Source organism: Arachis hypogaea, chromosome 6 (assembly GCF_003086295.3).
Source record: "Arachis hypogaea cultivar Tifrunner chromosome 6, arahy.Tifrunner.gnm2.J5K5, whole genome shotgun sequence".
Lineage (NCBI taxonomy): Eukaryota > Viridiplantae > Streptophyta > Magnoliopsida > Fabales > Fabaceae > Arachis > Arachis hypogaea.
This window is the reverse complement of record NC_092041.1, coordinates 102798262-102813735: the sequence shown is the minus strand read 5'-3', so window position 1 is coordinate 102813735 and position 15474 is coordinate 102798262. Positions and strand designations below refer to the sequence as shown.

At 35.9% G+C, this 15474-nt stretch overlaps 3 protein-coding genes across 5 annotated transcripts; 1 reads left to right on the top strand and 2 right to left on the bottom strand.

Moving 5' to 3' along the window:
• Positions 1-302: 302 nt before the first annotated feature.
• LOC112697206 (small ribosomal subunit protein bS21c) lies at positions 303-2160 on the bottom strand. The gene is made up of 2 exons (XM_025750289.2): positions 1581-2160; positions 303-576 (listed from the first exon to the last, which is right to left on the bottom strand). The coding sequence occupies exons 1-2, from the start codon at positions 2018-2020 to the stop codon at positions 459-461; spliced, it is 558 nt and encodes a 185-aa protein (XP_025606074.1). The 5' UTR covers positions 2021-2160; the 3' UTR covers positions 303-458.
• Positions 2161-2245: 85 nt separating this feature from the next.
• LOC112697204 (uncharacterized) lies at positions 2246-8518 on the top strand. 2 transcript variants are annotated; one of them, XM_025750286.2, is made up of 15 exons: positions 2246-2545; positions 2668-2931; positions 3002-3099; positions 3417-3579; positions 3673-3783; positions 4256-5272; positions 5364-5516; positions 5592-5691; positions 5783-5877; positions 6459-6647; positions 6759-6815; positions 6919-6990; positions 7130-7228; positions 7494-7625; positions 7755-8518. In XM_025750286.2, the coding sequence occupies exons 1-15, from the start codon at positions 2423-2425 to the stop codon at positions 8082-8084; spliced, it is 3003 nt and encodes a 1000-aa protein (XP_025606071.1). In that variant the 5' UTR covers positions 2246-2422; the 3' UTR covers positions 8085-8518. The 2 variants fall into 2 exon arrangements, 1 of the variants encoding a protein (XP_025606071.1); XR_011862555.1 differs by having other exon boundaries at positions 2253-2545; positions 7130-7389.
• A 491-nt stretch (positions 8519-9009) lies between these two features.
• On the bottom strand, positions 9010-14325 carry LOC112697205 (uncharacterized). 2 transcript variants are annotated; one of them, XM_025750287.3, is made up of 15 exons: positions 14014-14325; positions 13812-13926; positions 13623-13734; positions 13437-13481; positions 13273-13340; positions 13115-13169; positions 12940-13019; positions 12756-12839; positions 12149-12262; positions 11012-11130; positions 10807-10924; positions 10306-10439; positions 10065-10218; positions 9898-9977; positions 9010-9325 (listed from the first exon to the last, which is right to left on the bottom strand). In XM_025750287.3, the coding sequence occupies exons 1-15, from the start codon at positions 14205-14207 to the stop codon at positions 9250-9252; spliced, it is 1548 nt and encodes a 515-aa protein (XP_025606072.1). In that variant the 5' UTR covers positions 14208-14325; the 3' UTR covers positions 9010-9249. The 2 variants fall into 2 exon arrangements, with proteins under 2 accessions (XP_025606072.1, XP_072053553.1); XM_072197452.1 differs by lacking the exon at positions 13115-13169 and having other exon boundaries at positions 13266-13340; positions 14014-14305.
• Between the last annotated feature and the right edge of the window lie 1149 nt (positions 14326-15474).

The following is a 15474-nucleotide window of genomic DNA, read 5'->3' as shown; positions in this document are numbered from 1 at the left end:
AGAACCAACTGATGATCTTAGTTCTTCCAAAAAATTTCTGATAATAAGAGGTCTCTGACTAGTTGAAGGTTCAAATAATGAATTATTCCCTTTCAAAAAACAACCGAATTTTCACAACACCTGCCTTGCTTCGGCACAACTATGCTCTTTGATTATGGACAGCGTTGACGCTGAAAATAAATAACTAGTTATCTGATTTTTTATTAATGGTACTACACATCTAGAGGAGTTTTCAGATAATGCAAAGAGGGACACAAAATCAGACTGCTGCAAGATTTTAGAGAATCAAGGGCAGAGTGAGCTTTTGATGCACAAATGAACAAATTGCATAATATTAACTTAATATAAGTTGGACATAACACTAGTTGAGTCCAAGAAACTTGTTTTACTAAACAGAACTTAAATGCAGCAAAAGGCTCTCACAGTAAGACGCGAAGAATAGAACAGAATGTAAAGCATCATGCGCTCAATCCGTCTTCTTCAGGTAGATCCCAGTTATCATCATCTTCCTCCTTCTTAGTTGTTGTTGAGAGGACATCCTGCCTGTTCTGCATTGGAGATCTCATCGGTGGGCGCCTGGAAACAACAGCGAAAACAAACAATTATGAAGAAAACTACATCAGCAAACACGAACAGAACACCTTTTCTCATCCCAGCATATAAAATTGAAGCAGAAACATTTTGAGCGACTCATTTAAAAGTTCCATTCCAACCCTAGGTACAATAGAAGTGATTTGCAGTTTTACGTGTAAGCACAACCACAAAAGACACTAGACAATGCACCATTGGAAAAGCATAAGTTCCCGTCATCCACTGAAAGCAACATTCAGTCCACTAATTTTATAATTTAAGCACAACTTCGAATAAGAGTCCTGAAATCTAAAAATTTAGTTTTTAGGGGGTGTGAGTCACCTCTTAATTATGTTTTCATTATTGTGCTATCATGTTTTTATTGATGTCATATTAGACGAGGTGTTGACATTCCACATCACTTCCAACATGACATGGATGACGAATATATTCATATTAGTTCTCGAAATTTCTAGAAGCTTCTAAAACTGCGCTAAAAAGCCTGTGTGAATCAAGTGAAAAAGTGACAAAAAAGATCATCTAACTTGAATTAGTTCTTGAACACATATAACCTAATCTAACAATAAGTGAAAAATAGACCAAAATCAATTATGTGCATTTTAGATCATGTTTGGTTTTTCAGTTAACCAAAATTCCATAATTGATTATAGGGTGAAAATCAATTATACACATGTGAAACTTTGTCACTTCTCCAATTCTATTATTGATTATTAATTATGGCTTGTCAAAATCAATTCTAGAAAGAAAGAAAAAAAATTACCAAACATAATCATTTTCGATCAAAATTAATCATACATAACCAATTTTGGCCTAATCAACTTTAAATAAACTCTCAATTCTACAAAAAAAAAAAAAGTAAAACAAGACAAACACACTGAATTCCGCAATTTCACGAATTAACAAGTCAGTTCTCGAGATTCCAAAAGCAAATAACCAGTTTACGATTTCCGAAACTAAATTAAACACTTAAATCATAAATTCTAGGTCACCTGCTACGTTTGTTACGCTTGGCAGCTTCGCGAGACTTGCGCTTCTTCTGGTCCTGTTTGTTCTCAAAGAACCTCCGGCGCTTGCACTCTTGAATGACGCCGGCCTTCATAACTTCCCGGCGGAACCTGTTGAGGAGCCTCTCCTCGGGCTCGTTGTCGTCTACCACCACCTGCACATTGTACGCCGATCGGAAGAACAGCGTGTTCGCGTGCGCCAGGGAAGGGCACATCACTGAAGAGAGCTCCGAGGAGGAAGAAGAAGAAGAAGACGAGGGGTCATGTTGCTGTTGTTGGGCGACGAGGGAGACGGAGTTGGGAGTGGGCTTGTGGCGAGTGGTTATGGCGATTTGTGGCGGCGGTGGCGACGGAGATGGTGGCGGTTGTTTTGAGGGTAAGAGGAATGAGAAGAAGTTGGAGAGGGAGGATGAGGCTGCCATCATAATGTGAGGTGGGGAAGAGTGAAACAAGAGTCTAACCTTTTTGCTTTTTCAGTTTTATCTTTTCAATGTCCAACTTGACCCGATCGCTTTTTTCTTTGTAATTTTATATTTTAATATATATTTTTTATATTATTGATTAAAAATAATATTAATTTGTTTTGAAATATTTTCTTTTAAAAAACTCACTTAAAAAAGTATATTGATCATTTTTGCACACTAAATTTCATATTTTACTATTTTAGACATTTGATTTCAAACCCGTAGCACATACATGATACACCAAAAGAAGAAAAAAGGGAAAACACTTGGAAGCACAAAATTCCGATCTCTACTGCTTCTCTCGCTTTTCCGTCACCACCACCATCCACCGTGAATGAGCGGTGCCTAAATCAGAAACAAGTGATGGTTATGGGGGCAGAACCACAGTTTGCCCGAAGCTTAATCCACAAAATCTATGATCCCTTGGCCAAGCAAATACACTTCGCAGCTCCAATATCGTCCTTGCGAACTAATGAACTCGAACTCGTACAGCATTATCCTTTTTTCTTCTTCCTTTAAATTCTGATGTCTTGGTAGAATCTTAGCTTCCATGAGATTTTTTGACGAATGTGTTACTGGTGCGTTTCAATGTCTACTCTCTGATTTAGGTACGTGGTATTTTGCGAATGCTGCAAGGGTTTTCTGGTTCCCTCTTCTTTTGGGATCGCAGTGCCAACAGTTTTTGTAGCAAGAGTGGAATATACTTGAGTCACTTGTCCCAGAGAAGTCTCAATTCTCTTCTCACTCAGTTCATCCATGCTGCCACCTGTCTCCAGTTGGTGGAGATTACCATTGATAAGGTCGAAGCTGCGGCGGCGAAACCTCCTCCGACTCTGAAGGCATTTGCGTCCTCTGCTTTGGCCTGGCTTAAGGTTTGTGTCTCATACTCATTGGAATCATAACAAGATCGAAATTTATATATGCTATGTTGTTGTTTTGCAGCGGTTGCGTGATATTGCGTTGAAGGAGGAAAGCCCCGCAAGCAATGCAGATGGCTTAACCACTCCCACCTTGTTAGGATTGGCGAATTCTTTATCGAGGTTTCTAATTGTTACATATTTGAAGTTTTATCAGAATTAATATCTTATTTGTGTGCATGCTTGTTAAAATTACATTTCGCGTTTGATACATGTAGCGTATCCTACTTAGTGGGATAAAACTTTCTTGTTGTTGTTGTTAAGTTGATTTTAGGTGAGATTGGTTACATTGATCAAGCAATGTCATTTTGTTTTATCTGAGGTCATGCTTACAATCAAGTCAATGTCAAATTGTATTTTAGAATATATCTCTTCAGATTTTATTTATTTTAGTGACTGGGGGGACATGACAATATCTGATGATCAGTTGCGGATTTTAGTCTTTGCTCAGGTGCTGAGTTCCTATTCCAAATAGTCCATGAAGCGATACCCAGGGCATACTTTGAGCTTGGTGCATCTATACCAACAGCAGATCTAGCAGTTCACGTGCTTGACTATCTGCATAAGAAGCTTGATGAGATGTGTCTTGTACAAGGTGGTGAGGTTGTGTCTATTTTCCTGCGTTACATTTGTAATTCTTTTTAGAGAACTTTCCTGGTTCATGTTTTCAAACTTTAGAATCTCTCACAATTGCAGGATGAAGCTTATCAAATGGTGCTGTGTATGTATATTGGAAGCTTATTGCCATATATTCAGGGTCTAGATTCTTGGCTTTTTGAAGGAATACTTGATGATCCTTCTAATGAGGTAATTGTTCTTGAATCTCATCTCATGGGAAATGTTCTTCCTCGCTTTGGTACCAAAGAGTGTCATATAAGTTACTCGTATATTATGTTGTGTAGTTAAGGAATTTTCTTTTGGTTCAAATTGATGAAGTCTTTCTGACCATGAGCTGCATTTTTGAAATGGTTACAATCAATTTTTATGTAATATTCTTGAAAAGTTCTAAGGCATCATTTTATACATTTTTTTAATATATATGGTCTATAATGAATTTAATATTTAAATCTATTACATTATGCTGCAAGTTCAATCATTTATGGTTTTTGTTGCCATATACTGGTTAGAACATGCTTGATTGACTTAATTTTGCACAAAAGTAGCTTTTCAACTGAAAGCACTTTCTGTATATTTCTTATTGTAATATTTTTCTGAACACATAATCAGATAGTCCAAACATCCTTTCATGTGGCATTGATCATATCATCTCCCTTTTCAGATGTTCTTTTTTGCGAATAAAGAAGTATCAGTTGATGAGGCTGAGTTTTGGGAGAAGAGTTATTTATTAAGGAAGTTACATCATAGTAAATTACATGGTGAGTTCTCTTCCAAAAATTATGTTAATGATCCTCTACCAGCAACAAATGACAAGCAAATGCGTAGTAGGGAATCCACCTCTTTATCTGGAACAATTAAAGGAAAAGAACAGAGCACAATAGACCGTCCAGCTTGTCCCTTTTTTATTAAGGATTTAGCCAAGTCAATAGTTTCAGCTGGGAAATCTTTGCAGCTGATGCGCTATGCCCCTAATTCATTAGCAGTTTGTAGCAAAGGAAGTAATTACGAGATTGGAACTACTAAATATTTTAACTATGGTGTGTATCCTGCTCAAAACAAAGCTGGGTTAACATTGGCAGAAGTTTTTTCTGTATCACTAGCTGGGCTTATAGGTGATGGCGACCACGTGCACAAGTACTTTTGGCAAGATGACTGGTATGAATCTGAATACACATTTTCCTGCGTAAAGGATGAAAAAACAGAGAGTAAGGGCAATGAAAATCTAACTGCTCTGCCACACTCAGAAAAGATTTGGTATAAGTTCTTGAATGATGCTTTATCTCAGAAAAGCTCAGCTGATTTGAAGCAAAAATATGAAGGCATTAGTAATGATGCAGGAGAAGTGAAAGGAGCTAAAGTGGTTGAAGATGAATTCCAACTCTTAATGAGATCATATGTAAACAATCCAGTTATTGCTGTATGTCAAATGGACCTTAGGAAAAACAGTGATGTGTTGAGAAAATTGAATATATCACGAAAGTGCTGCTTGCCTTCTTTAAATGATGGGGTTTTAAGAACGGCTGTATTTGGTGGAGGAAGTACAACTTTTTCTGATGTTAAGGGAACAAACTATACTTTCGGGTTTCAGTATGGTGAGCCTGAGTATCTTCGCTCACAGGATGACAGAAAGCTACTGGAAATGTTGCTTCCTTTTCCGACACTTCTGCCTTCATTTCAGGTATTTTTTTTTTTTGCTAGTCTAGCAAGCATTAGATGTAGGTTGCAGTAGTTTGGCGCCCTAAACAAAATATATATACAATTTGAAACAGGATGATCTTCCAGTGTCAGAGCTTTTGCCTTTCCAGAGAAACAGCACTCTTCCTTCAAGGGTTCTTCACTGGATTCAAAATGTTGACCTAAGGACTACCCCACTCCCTCTTGTTATTATGCAGTACTGTCTATCTGTGTACATTCAGAAACAGGTAAATTACATTAAACAATATCAAATATCTGGATTCATACTATTAGTATTTAAAATTGCATTTTGAATTGAACAGGTGGATTATATTGGGAGAAATATGTTGTTGAAGTTGATGAATGAATGGAGGTTGATGGATGAGCTCGCAGTGTTGCGTGCTATATACTTGCTGGGTTCAGGTGTCTGCTTAAATGATTTCCATATTGGGCATTACTATTTTGTTCTATCTTGGTATGGGAAATTGATCATCTTGGTTCTTGTCTTTTGCAGGTGATTTGTTGCAACACTTTCTGACTTTAATTTTCAATAAGTTGGACAAGGGTGAAACATGGGAAGATGATTTTGAATTGAACTCAATATTACAGGTAGATTTACTTGAGTCTTATTGAACTCAGTATCCCATTTGTTTTACCTAAATAAATATTAGTGTAAAATATTTTTTTGTCCCTAATGTTTTCGAAATTCTTCAAAACTATTCATTCAGTTTTGTCCCTAATGTTTGAAATAAGTTTCAATTATATCCTTTATTGTTAATTTATTTTTACAGTTAACAGTTAGTAAATATTTTTCCAAATTTAGCCTTAACCACCCATTCCAACCCTAATCCTAAACTCCAACCAAATCCAAATGTTATGGACAAAATTTAATGGGTGAATTTAGAAAAAAAATAGTTGACTGTAAAAAAATTAATGGTAGGAATAGAATTGAAACTTATTTCAAACATTATGGGTGAAATTGAAACAAATTAAATGTTAGAGGTAAAAAGTATATGTTACGGTAAATATTATTGATGATTGATCACATCATAACATGGTTATATTGTTTTTCATACATTTTTCCCATTCTTTATCTATGAAATGACTTTTAATGGTTGTTTTTTGTTTGTGTTACTCTGTTGAACACGTTTATGTTTGCTATCATAATCTTTTTTATGTATGTGCTGCAGGAATCAATCAGTAATTCTGCAGATTGTATGCTGTTAAGTACTCCAGATTCATTGGTAGTATCAATAACAAAAAATGTTGACCAGGATGAGCATGCTTTGACAGCTGGTGTTCTTTCAAGTACTCCTCATAAAAGTCACATCAATAGCTTTGGAATTGATGGCCTTGATATGCTGAAATTCACATATAAGGTCATTGTTTGGTTGATTTATTGTGTGTTTCTTACTAAATACTGTTTATCTCAAATATTAGTTTCCAGAGATTTATAAGTAACAGTAAAATTGAAAATTCGGTGTTGGCAGGTCCCTTGGCCTCTTGAACTTATTGTCAATGCAGATGCAATTAGGAAATATGACCAGGTATCAGGATTGTTTTTGGATTTCTGTTTCATTTTCTTAGGCTTTTAGTTCTTTTATTTTAAACATTCAGATTATCATATTTCTTTTGTTGGTCAATTCTTAGGTGATGCGGTTCTTGTTGAAGGTCAAGCGTGCGAAATCTGTACTAGATAAAGTGCGAAGATGGATGTGGAAGGTGCTTTCACAGATTACCTCCCTTTCTCTGCAGTGGAGCATATGCTCCCTTGGCTAAATCTTTCTTGAACATTAATAAACTCGACAATATACTTTTGCATTTTACGAAATTCATAAAGATGATCGATCACTCTTTGCAGGGTAGAGGATCTTCAACAAACGACAGAAAACATCATTGGATAGTGGAGCAGAAACTCCTTCATTTTGTGGACGCTTTTCACCAATATGTAATGGATAGGGTATGTACATTGCATCAAGATAAGCACAAGAATTACCTTGCAAAGTCTGTTCACTAGATTTTGGAGGGAAAAGGAAGAATATAAATAATAAAGAATGAAACCTACTTACTAATAGAATGGATGGTTGTGATGGCTTTTGATGCCTTCTGATTCCTTTTATGGTATTAACCAATCACAGTATATTATCTTTCTATCCATAATGATTATGTGATTCTGCATTTTGTTAATGGAAGATGAGAATTTTAGCTGTCAATACTATATGCAGGTATATCACAGTGCATGGCGTGAACTATGTGAAGGGATGAAAGCAGCTAAATCTCTGGACGAAGTCATTGAAGTCCATGAGGCGTACATGTTATCCATTCAACGACAGTGCTTTGTGGTTCCTGATAAGCTGGTGATTTATCATTTTTCTCTTGGGTCTTTCTGTTCTTCATAAATACACTCTGTTGTGAATCTAGATTGGTGCATCTATAAATTACACTGAAGCAAAGCCCGAGTAATTTCAGTATTTTTGATTGTTTAGGGGGCTTTGATTGCTAGTCGCATTAACAGCATCCTTGGCTTAGCCTTAGACTTCTATACCATTCAGCAAACGTTAAGCAGTGGTGGAGCTGTTTCGGCAATCAACGCAAGGTGCGAGATGGAAGTGGACCGGATAGAGAAACAGTTTGATGATTGCATTGCTTTCTTACTCAGGGTCTTATCTTTCAAACTGAATGTTGGGCATTTCCCACATTTGGCGGATTTAGTCACCAGAATTAACTACAATTACTTCTACATGACTGCTAATGGAAATTTGATGACTGGCTCCAGCTCTGGTAGCGTCACTTCAAGATTGGGTAGAAATGTTTGATCAAAGGTGGCTCATCACAGCATGTATCTGTATCTGAATACAAGGATGAATCTGCGCCTGCTTTTTTGTTGTACAGTTAAATAGGCAGGCGTTCTTGTGTCCTCCCTTCCATTTACTTGTTCGGAAATTTTGTTAACAACGTTGCTGTAAAAATGGAAGGTTGCTTGAATGCGTAGCAGGAACCACGTTGTATCTAGTAGTGTTGGTTATGTCTTGTACGAGTAACTGTAAAGAGAATGCTGGTGCGTTTTGTTTTATGTCTTGCATCAGATAATTTGGGTAACATGATGTCTATAGCATGTGCCGTGCTGCTTCGTGTCTGCACTGCTGCACAGCACACAGTCCTTTAAGTTGGTCCATATAAGTTTACCTGTATGCCTCCCCAGTTGTTACTTGTTTTGTGAGATTAAAGGCCTTTTTATTTTTGTTCTTGATTTGGTTGAGTTGTCTTCCTCTTATCTCAAGGTCACAGGTTTAAACTGTAAAATCTGTCACCGCCGTAGTTATCAAGTTAGGCTGCATACATTACACCTTTTAGGTTCAGCCCTTTTCTGGACCTCGCAATAATACAAGATGCTTGTATATGGAGCCTTTTTTTTTTTTGTCGGATAAAATTTAGATTTAAGAATAAAAGGCTTGCATTAATACGAGATGCTTGTGTATGGAGCCTTTTTTTTGTCGGATAAAATTTAGATTTAAGAATAAAAGGCTTGTCAAAAGTTAGTTCTTGGTCATTTAAATCATCACCAAGCTAGCAAAATTCATGATTTTACATGAAATTGAAAAGTTAAACTAAACACGTAAAACAAAATCTAGCATGGCTGAAGAAAACATTGGGACAACCCATAGCTACACTTTCCTCTTGTGCCAGCAGTTTCTCATCTGGATTGTGTTACTTGGATTGACACCATGAAGACAAACAAGATGCACAAACAAAACTACACTCAAAATTTAATTTAATATTATTTCTACAAAAATTAATCAAAATTTTGTTTTTATACAAAACTCCTTTTAACAACAGTACAAAAACCCTCCCAGAAAATGGCAATTATATAAGACTGCTACTAAATTTATCTGCTCCATCCATGTTGCAGGTGCAAATGAAACTTCCTCGATTTTGATCAGTATGTTAGTTAAGGACTTAAGGTCTCAGTCTCTCAGACAATTACAAGTGTTTTTTCTTTTTCTTTCCAGGTTTCTTTTTCTGAGGTCCCCTCTTGAACACTGCTAGAATTTCAATGCTGCAACCAAATGGAAGATGACAAATCAATATATTTTTTTTTTTCATTTTTCTTGAGGGGGGGGGGGGGGAGGGGGAATCAACCAAACAATGTATCCTACCATATATAGATATGTATATGAGAACTATAAGAATAAAGGTTATATAAATATTTATTAAGCTGGTTCATTTTTATTTTAGAATATAGCATTTAGGGCTAAGTGGAAATGAATATAAGGTTTGATTCTTATTTCCTACTTTGGCTCAACTAAAGAAGAAAAGTTAGCACCACTTGAAACTCTCAGGTGCTTCACATATCCATACCTCTTAAGTAGAACTACAAAGGTTAATTTCTTACTACAGAGAAATATGAACAAATGAAACGAAAAAATAATAAGGTTTAGGTTTCTAGATAAATCATAACAAGAACTGGATTGAAAATAGGATGTAATTCAAATTGAGAAAATGGAAGATGAAGATTTATTAACTGCACAAATATGTTTTTCCCCCTGTTGATAAAAAATATAGTGACAAGAATAAATACTAAACACACATAATTAAACAAATACTAAGTTATAGAAATGACATAAATACCTTTGGGTACCAGGAAAGAAATTAAACCCATGAGCTTTATCCAAATGCCAAGCCTTACTGGACAACAATGACTTACAGTCCTGTCAACAATTCATCAAATTAACATATGGATAATTCAAGTTTTAAAAAGTCGAAGCACAATCATAAAACATAAATCATGGGAATACCTCCTTAAAGCTTTCCCATCCACAACTTATGTAAATCAGGGTTTGGGGCACTGATTGAGGAATGTTCTCAGGAGGCGGTTTTCTTCCAACCTGGACTGAATCTTCTTTAGCACGTAAAACCCACGGTCGTTTCTCTTCCTTGACTGAGTTTGAGCTGCAATTAACTTGCAATGAATCAGAAATTTGCGAAGGGAAATATTTTCAAATTTACCAGAATTCATCTGTTAACAAAAGGAACAACCTCTCAAATGATGAAAAGATTTTTCGCTCCATTGATGATATATTCTGCAATGCATCTTTTAGTGATACATCTAGTCCTTTTCTGGGAGGATCAACAACAACAACATCTGAACCCACAAGCCATAAAAAAGGTTCCTGGCGACAAGGATAATAGCAATCAATTCCAAAGTTCCTCTTTCTATTCTTTTCAAATAAAATCATCACATAGACTGATAAAAAAAAATTTTAAATCATTTTTAGTCCTCCTGACATGTAAAAGGCATCAATTTAGTGCTGAATTTTTTTAAATCAGTTTAATTTAACACTTCAGAATTTGACAGCAATTTAGTTTTGATATTTTGAATCAACATTAATTTTCATCATTCTAATGCATTTACTTTATACTTCTGATGAAACATGCACACCGAAATTTAAGCTGTAGCAATAAAAGTTACATAAATCAGAAAAATAATAGAGGTAAAACATGAAATGTATGATGAGGCTTCAAATATTCACTACTAACTCTGGAAGCATCGGCATGATGCCAAGTGATACTGCTGTCAACTGTGGCAGGCAACCGACCAATAGTCTTCTCAAAAGATGCCTTTGACTCTTTGTTAATCTCGATGCATTTAACGGACCTGAAAGACAACTAGAAACATAAATTCTCAAACGCCACGATGTAACAAAAAGTAACAATTTAGACGCATAGAACCACAAACTCTTGCCTGCACTTTCTAGTGGCAGCTAATGACAACCCAATTACCCCAGCTCCAGCATACAAATCTGCAACAGATGCCCCATGTGGAACATATTTCTGTAACTTCCGAAGCAAGACATCAAAAGCCTGAAAATGAAGGAATATCAAAATATTGGTTATTATCATCTCATGCAATATAAACAGGTTTTGTACATATCAAATATCAATTATATTATAGAACGCTCATCAGTTAATGATTCAATAGCTGGAAAATCACGTGAAAGTAAGAAAGATACTAGTCCTGTTATTAGAAGTGGACCTTTGTGATATAAGAATACTGAATAAAAACATTTTCACAAAAGGAGAATGTATTTTATGAATGTCGCTCCTCCATCTCATCAATTTAGTTTTGCTCTTTGGTTTAATTCTTACAAAGCGTGAACACTTAAAAGGAGGGCTACTAGTTGTTCATATTCCCACACTGATGAGCAGCCAGCAGACATCTTCACTAACACAGTATCTAGAGAAAAGTTTCTGAGCCTAAGAGAGAACTTACTGGTAACAGATTTTCAGAGTTGTAGAAAGCCAGTTTTAGGGGGCATAATAGAGTGAGCTGAGTAGAAGTCTAGAAGAGTCTAGAAGAAGTAGAAAAAGTTAAGCTGATCCGTTAGATAGCTAGAGCAAGTGCCAGCTAGGATAACCCCCCAACTAACTTAAGCATGTAAAGGCTCTTCTACCCTTTGCACTGGTTATGTATATAAGCACAGATTCATTGCTTCAGAACTCTCTCTCTCTCTCTCTCTTCTACCCTGTGCTTCATTACTCACATCTCTCTCTCAGAGAGAGAGAGAGTCTTAAAATTAGGAGGCATAAAAAGGTCTTTTAAAACTTAAGAAACCCAAATCAATTCATTTCAGTACAAATCTTTTAAAAATGATAAGATTTGATAAAATACATAATTAGAATGGATTTATAAATCCATTCATTTCACTTGTTATCTACTGGCTATGTACATCTATACCATGATTTTATCTCTATATAAATGTGTAGTGTTTATATTTTGTTTTTTGTCCATGCTTCAATGGTAACTGAATCAAACTATCAATTGAAAACATTCCAGAATTGCCAAATAGATTATGATAATTCACAGAATTAGAGTCTTTACCCTAGTGTTTGCCTGGCCAAAACTAGAAGGAGCCAAGGACACATCAATTCCACCAACATGTTCCCAAAAATCTCTCTCTCCAAGAAGATGTCTCCATCTATTCCCAAAAATTATCTGGGCCATGACGTAAACATTTTAAAGGCATGACTATATATAAAAATATCTTACCAAAACAAAAAAATGATTGCAAGATCGGCATAGATGGTATCCCAGAAAAGAATAGCTTAAGTGACATAAATATTAAATTTCAATATCCAAAAACTTCATCAAATTTGTATTAACGAAATCATTCCTGTCAACCTCCAGTTCCATTTTGACCATTTGCAAAGATGCATAGTCCAGCATCACTTACAATTAAAGAAATAATTCAAGACACAATGCTATCATGTGGCAAATTTTCCCCATCTTAAAGTGTTAAGCAAGAACTTGTATAACAATGTCATATGATTTATATTCAAAAGCAGTAAAGAAACAAGCACCCTCTTTCCTTCACAACTGAAACTATACGTCCATCATTGCCAAATGACATTCACAATACAATTTTCCAGTTAGCCAAACACAAGTCATTCATTTGTTTCATATGAAAAAAAAAAATATATTAACTCACATTGTTTGTCGAAGTCTGAAAGTTGACCCACACAGAATGGAGTAAATGAAGCTTGCTCTTGGGCCCACCGTTTTTCCATAGAAACTGCAGCCAATCATATAAATTATCACTTTATTATATGATTAAAAGGGCATTGACACAGTAACTTGTCATTTAAAAAAAGTAAAGGAAGCAGCAACCTTACATTTGCCAATTCATTCAATTTATTTGAACTAGGTGAATTTTCATTTCTTGAATTCCAAACTAAAGTAACCTGAACCTTTCCTGAAACAGTATAAATTCAATTCAATTTAATTAACTCCATCAGCAAAACAATATCAATTCAATTTTATTCACATAATTCAACAGCAACAAGGAACCATTCATATATCTTTCTGCTGCTGGAAGAGACGTGTTGTGTGTTGTTACAGCCATCTGCATACACCCACCCGACATCAAAAAACTTTCCCGATCCAGAACTTCAATTGTCAATTGAACTAAAAAACTAACATATTCAATATTATTACATACCGTTTACCTGAACATATCGCAACTCGCCAGTACCCTCATCTTCAACATATGGTTCAATATCCAATTCAGCAATACCTAGACAAAATTCAGAAATGGCCCAAAAGAACTTAACAAAAAACTGCATTAGAAAATAAAATAAGAAAATAATTAACAAAAATTACAAGAAATTACCCTGTCTAAGCAGCTCAACAGCAGCATTAATATTAGGATGATGAGCTGCCCATGAGATCACAGCACACAGAAAGCTTACTTAGCATAATTTCATGTTAACGAATAAGAACACTAATATGAAATTTATTATTGCTAATAATAAAGAAAAAACACAGACGCATTAATAAAACAGAGGCAAGCGAAGACCTTTGCACTGTGGAATGTCAACTACGTTGTGAGTACCCTCTTCATAGAGACCAATGAGAGGGTCCAATGAAGAGCCACGCACAGCCAATTTCGCACGGCACCTCCAACCCCACTAACAAGACCAATCCAAATAAAAATTAATTAATTAATTAATTACAATTCGGAGTTGAAAACGAAATCGAAAAGTACCAGTTTGCAGGTATCGAAAGTGAAATCGGAGACTCCATGTTTCCGAAAGAAATCGGAAGCATCTTCCAGTATATCCGGACGGTGGAGATTGAACTCGTGCGTGCACCCGGAGCACCTGCCAAAAAAAAAATTTACAGAGCGAAGAAAACAAACGTTACAAAAGATAGAGAAACAATGAAAGAGAGGAGATGGTGGTTCTTACGACTGGAAGTGTGGGCAGTGAAGTGCGCAAGTTAGCGGGGACTGAGGAGTGGAAGAAGTAGGGGGTGACGACGAGAGTTGAGGAAGCGGAGGCGGAGGCGAAGGGAGGGGACGGGCGGCGGCGGCGGTGGTGGAGGAAGCATGGCAGGTGAAGAGAGGGATGGACGGTGGAGCTGAGAGAAGACGGAGGGTCATTGTTTGAGGGAGGAGCTTGCTGTGTTTTGGGAGTGGATAACGAACGAGGCAAAATATCCCATGGCCATGCCCATGTCACTCATTGGGCTAATTTTTTTGGTATGAGATTGACATGTGAGTTAGGCTCAGTTATGGAGTATTGGGGAGATATACATGATTGTGATGACGGTTAATTTTTTGTTTTAGTGAAAAAAATTGGACCAATTCGATTTTATTGCAGAGAAAGGAAGACACAAATCGAACGGTTTGATTTGTGTGGAGCAAAATTTTGTGAATATTGAAATTGGATTTAGAATTTTCTATCCATACACAAATTGAACTCATAATTTTCTGCCAATAAACAAATCAGATCTAGATTTTCAGTACCTCTAATCGGATAGTCTGATTTGTTTTGCACAATCTTCATATCCTGGTAAAATACCATATATCTTTATAACTCTGCTATATACCAACCCTCTTTTCATATTAAAATTAAAAAGTTCTCGCTCATTATGCTAAGAAAAATTACAAAACGAAAAATAAAAACTATAAATATGTTTTTAAATATTTAAAAATTTGACATAATTTTTATAAGTGTTATACTAGTATAGTATGTGAATTGTAGGGGTGTACATGGCCCGCCCCGACCCCGAATATTTTAGGGACTAATTTAGTGTGATTTTATCGGGTTTAAGGTCGGGTAAGGGTCTCAAAAATAGATCCGTTCATTATTTTGGGTCGGGTTGGGTCATAGCTCGGGTCATCCGAACTCGACCCGATGGCCTGGTCATCATACACAATTAATATTTTATGTTGGATGATGGTTATTCTTATGTGGAATTTAAATATTGTAAACTTTAATATCTTGTGTTATTAGTCATTTATAAGATTATAAGTTAATGTTTTATGTTTAAAATGCAAAAGACTTTACACTAATGCATAATATTGTGTTATTTGTATTGATTTAAATATTTGTATTGATTATGGTTATGCTTTAATTTTAAAGAAGGGTTGGTTTTTGTTATAATTTTTTAAGTAAATTTTACTATGTGAATTGTGAAATAAAGGTTGGAGATTAGGTGATTTTTACATGTTAAAGATCCGGTTTTCACCCGACCCGAATGTGCGTAGGTTTTATCGGGTTAGGGTCCAAACATTAGGTCCGGTTTATATTTCGGGCCGGGTCTAGATTAAGCCAAACGCGGTGTGGCCCGACCCATGTACACCCCTAGTGAATTGTATAAAAACTAGTGTTAAACCCGTGTGATGTACGGACTTATATTTTAAT

Bases quoted from the DNA above. Each gene is read 5' to 3' on its own strand.
- LOC112697204 (XM_025750286.2), top strand. From the start codon at position 2,423: ATGGTTATGGGGGCAGAACCACAGTTTGCCCGAAGCTTAATCCACAAA. The intron at 3,100-3,416 runs GTTTCTAATTGT...TGCGGATTTTAG, and splicing joins TTGGCGAATTCTTTATCGAG to TCTTTGCTCAGGTGCTGAGT. The intron at 3,784-4,255 runs GTAATTGTTCTT...CTCCCTTTTCAG, and splicing joins TTGATGATCCTTCTAATGAG to ATGTTCTTTTTTGCGAATAA.
- LOC112697205 (XM_025750287.3), bottom strand. From the start codon at position 14,207: ATGACCCTCCGTCTTCTCTCAGCTCCACCGTCCATCCCTCTCTTCACC. The intron at 13,482-13,622 runs GTCTTCGCTTGC...TCTCATGGGCAG, and splicing joins TGACATTCCACAGTGCAAAG to CTCATCATCCTAATATTAAT. The intron at 10,925-11,011 runs GCAAGAGTTTGT...GTTGTCTTTCAG, and splicing joins GCTGCCACTAGAAAGTGCAG to GTCCGTTAAATGCATCGAGA.
- LOC112697206 (XM_025750289.2), bottom strand. From the start codon at position 2,020: ATGATGGCAGCCTCATCCTCCCTCTCCAACTTCTTCTCATTCCTCTTA. The intron at 577-1,580 runs GTGACCTAGAAT...TGTTGTTTCCAG, and splicing joins AAGCGTAACAAACGTAGCAG to GCGCCCACCGATGAGATCTC.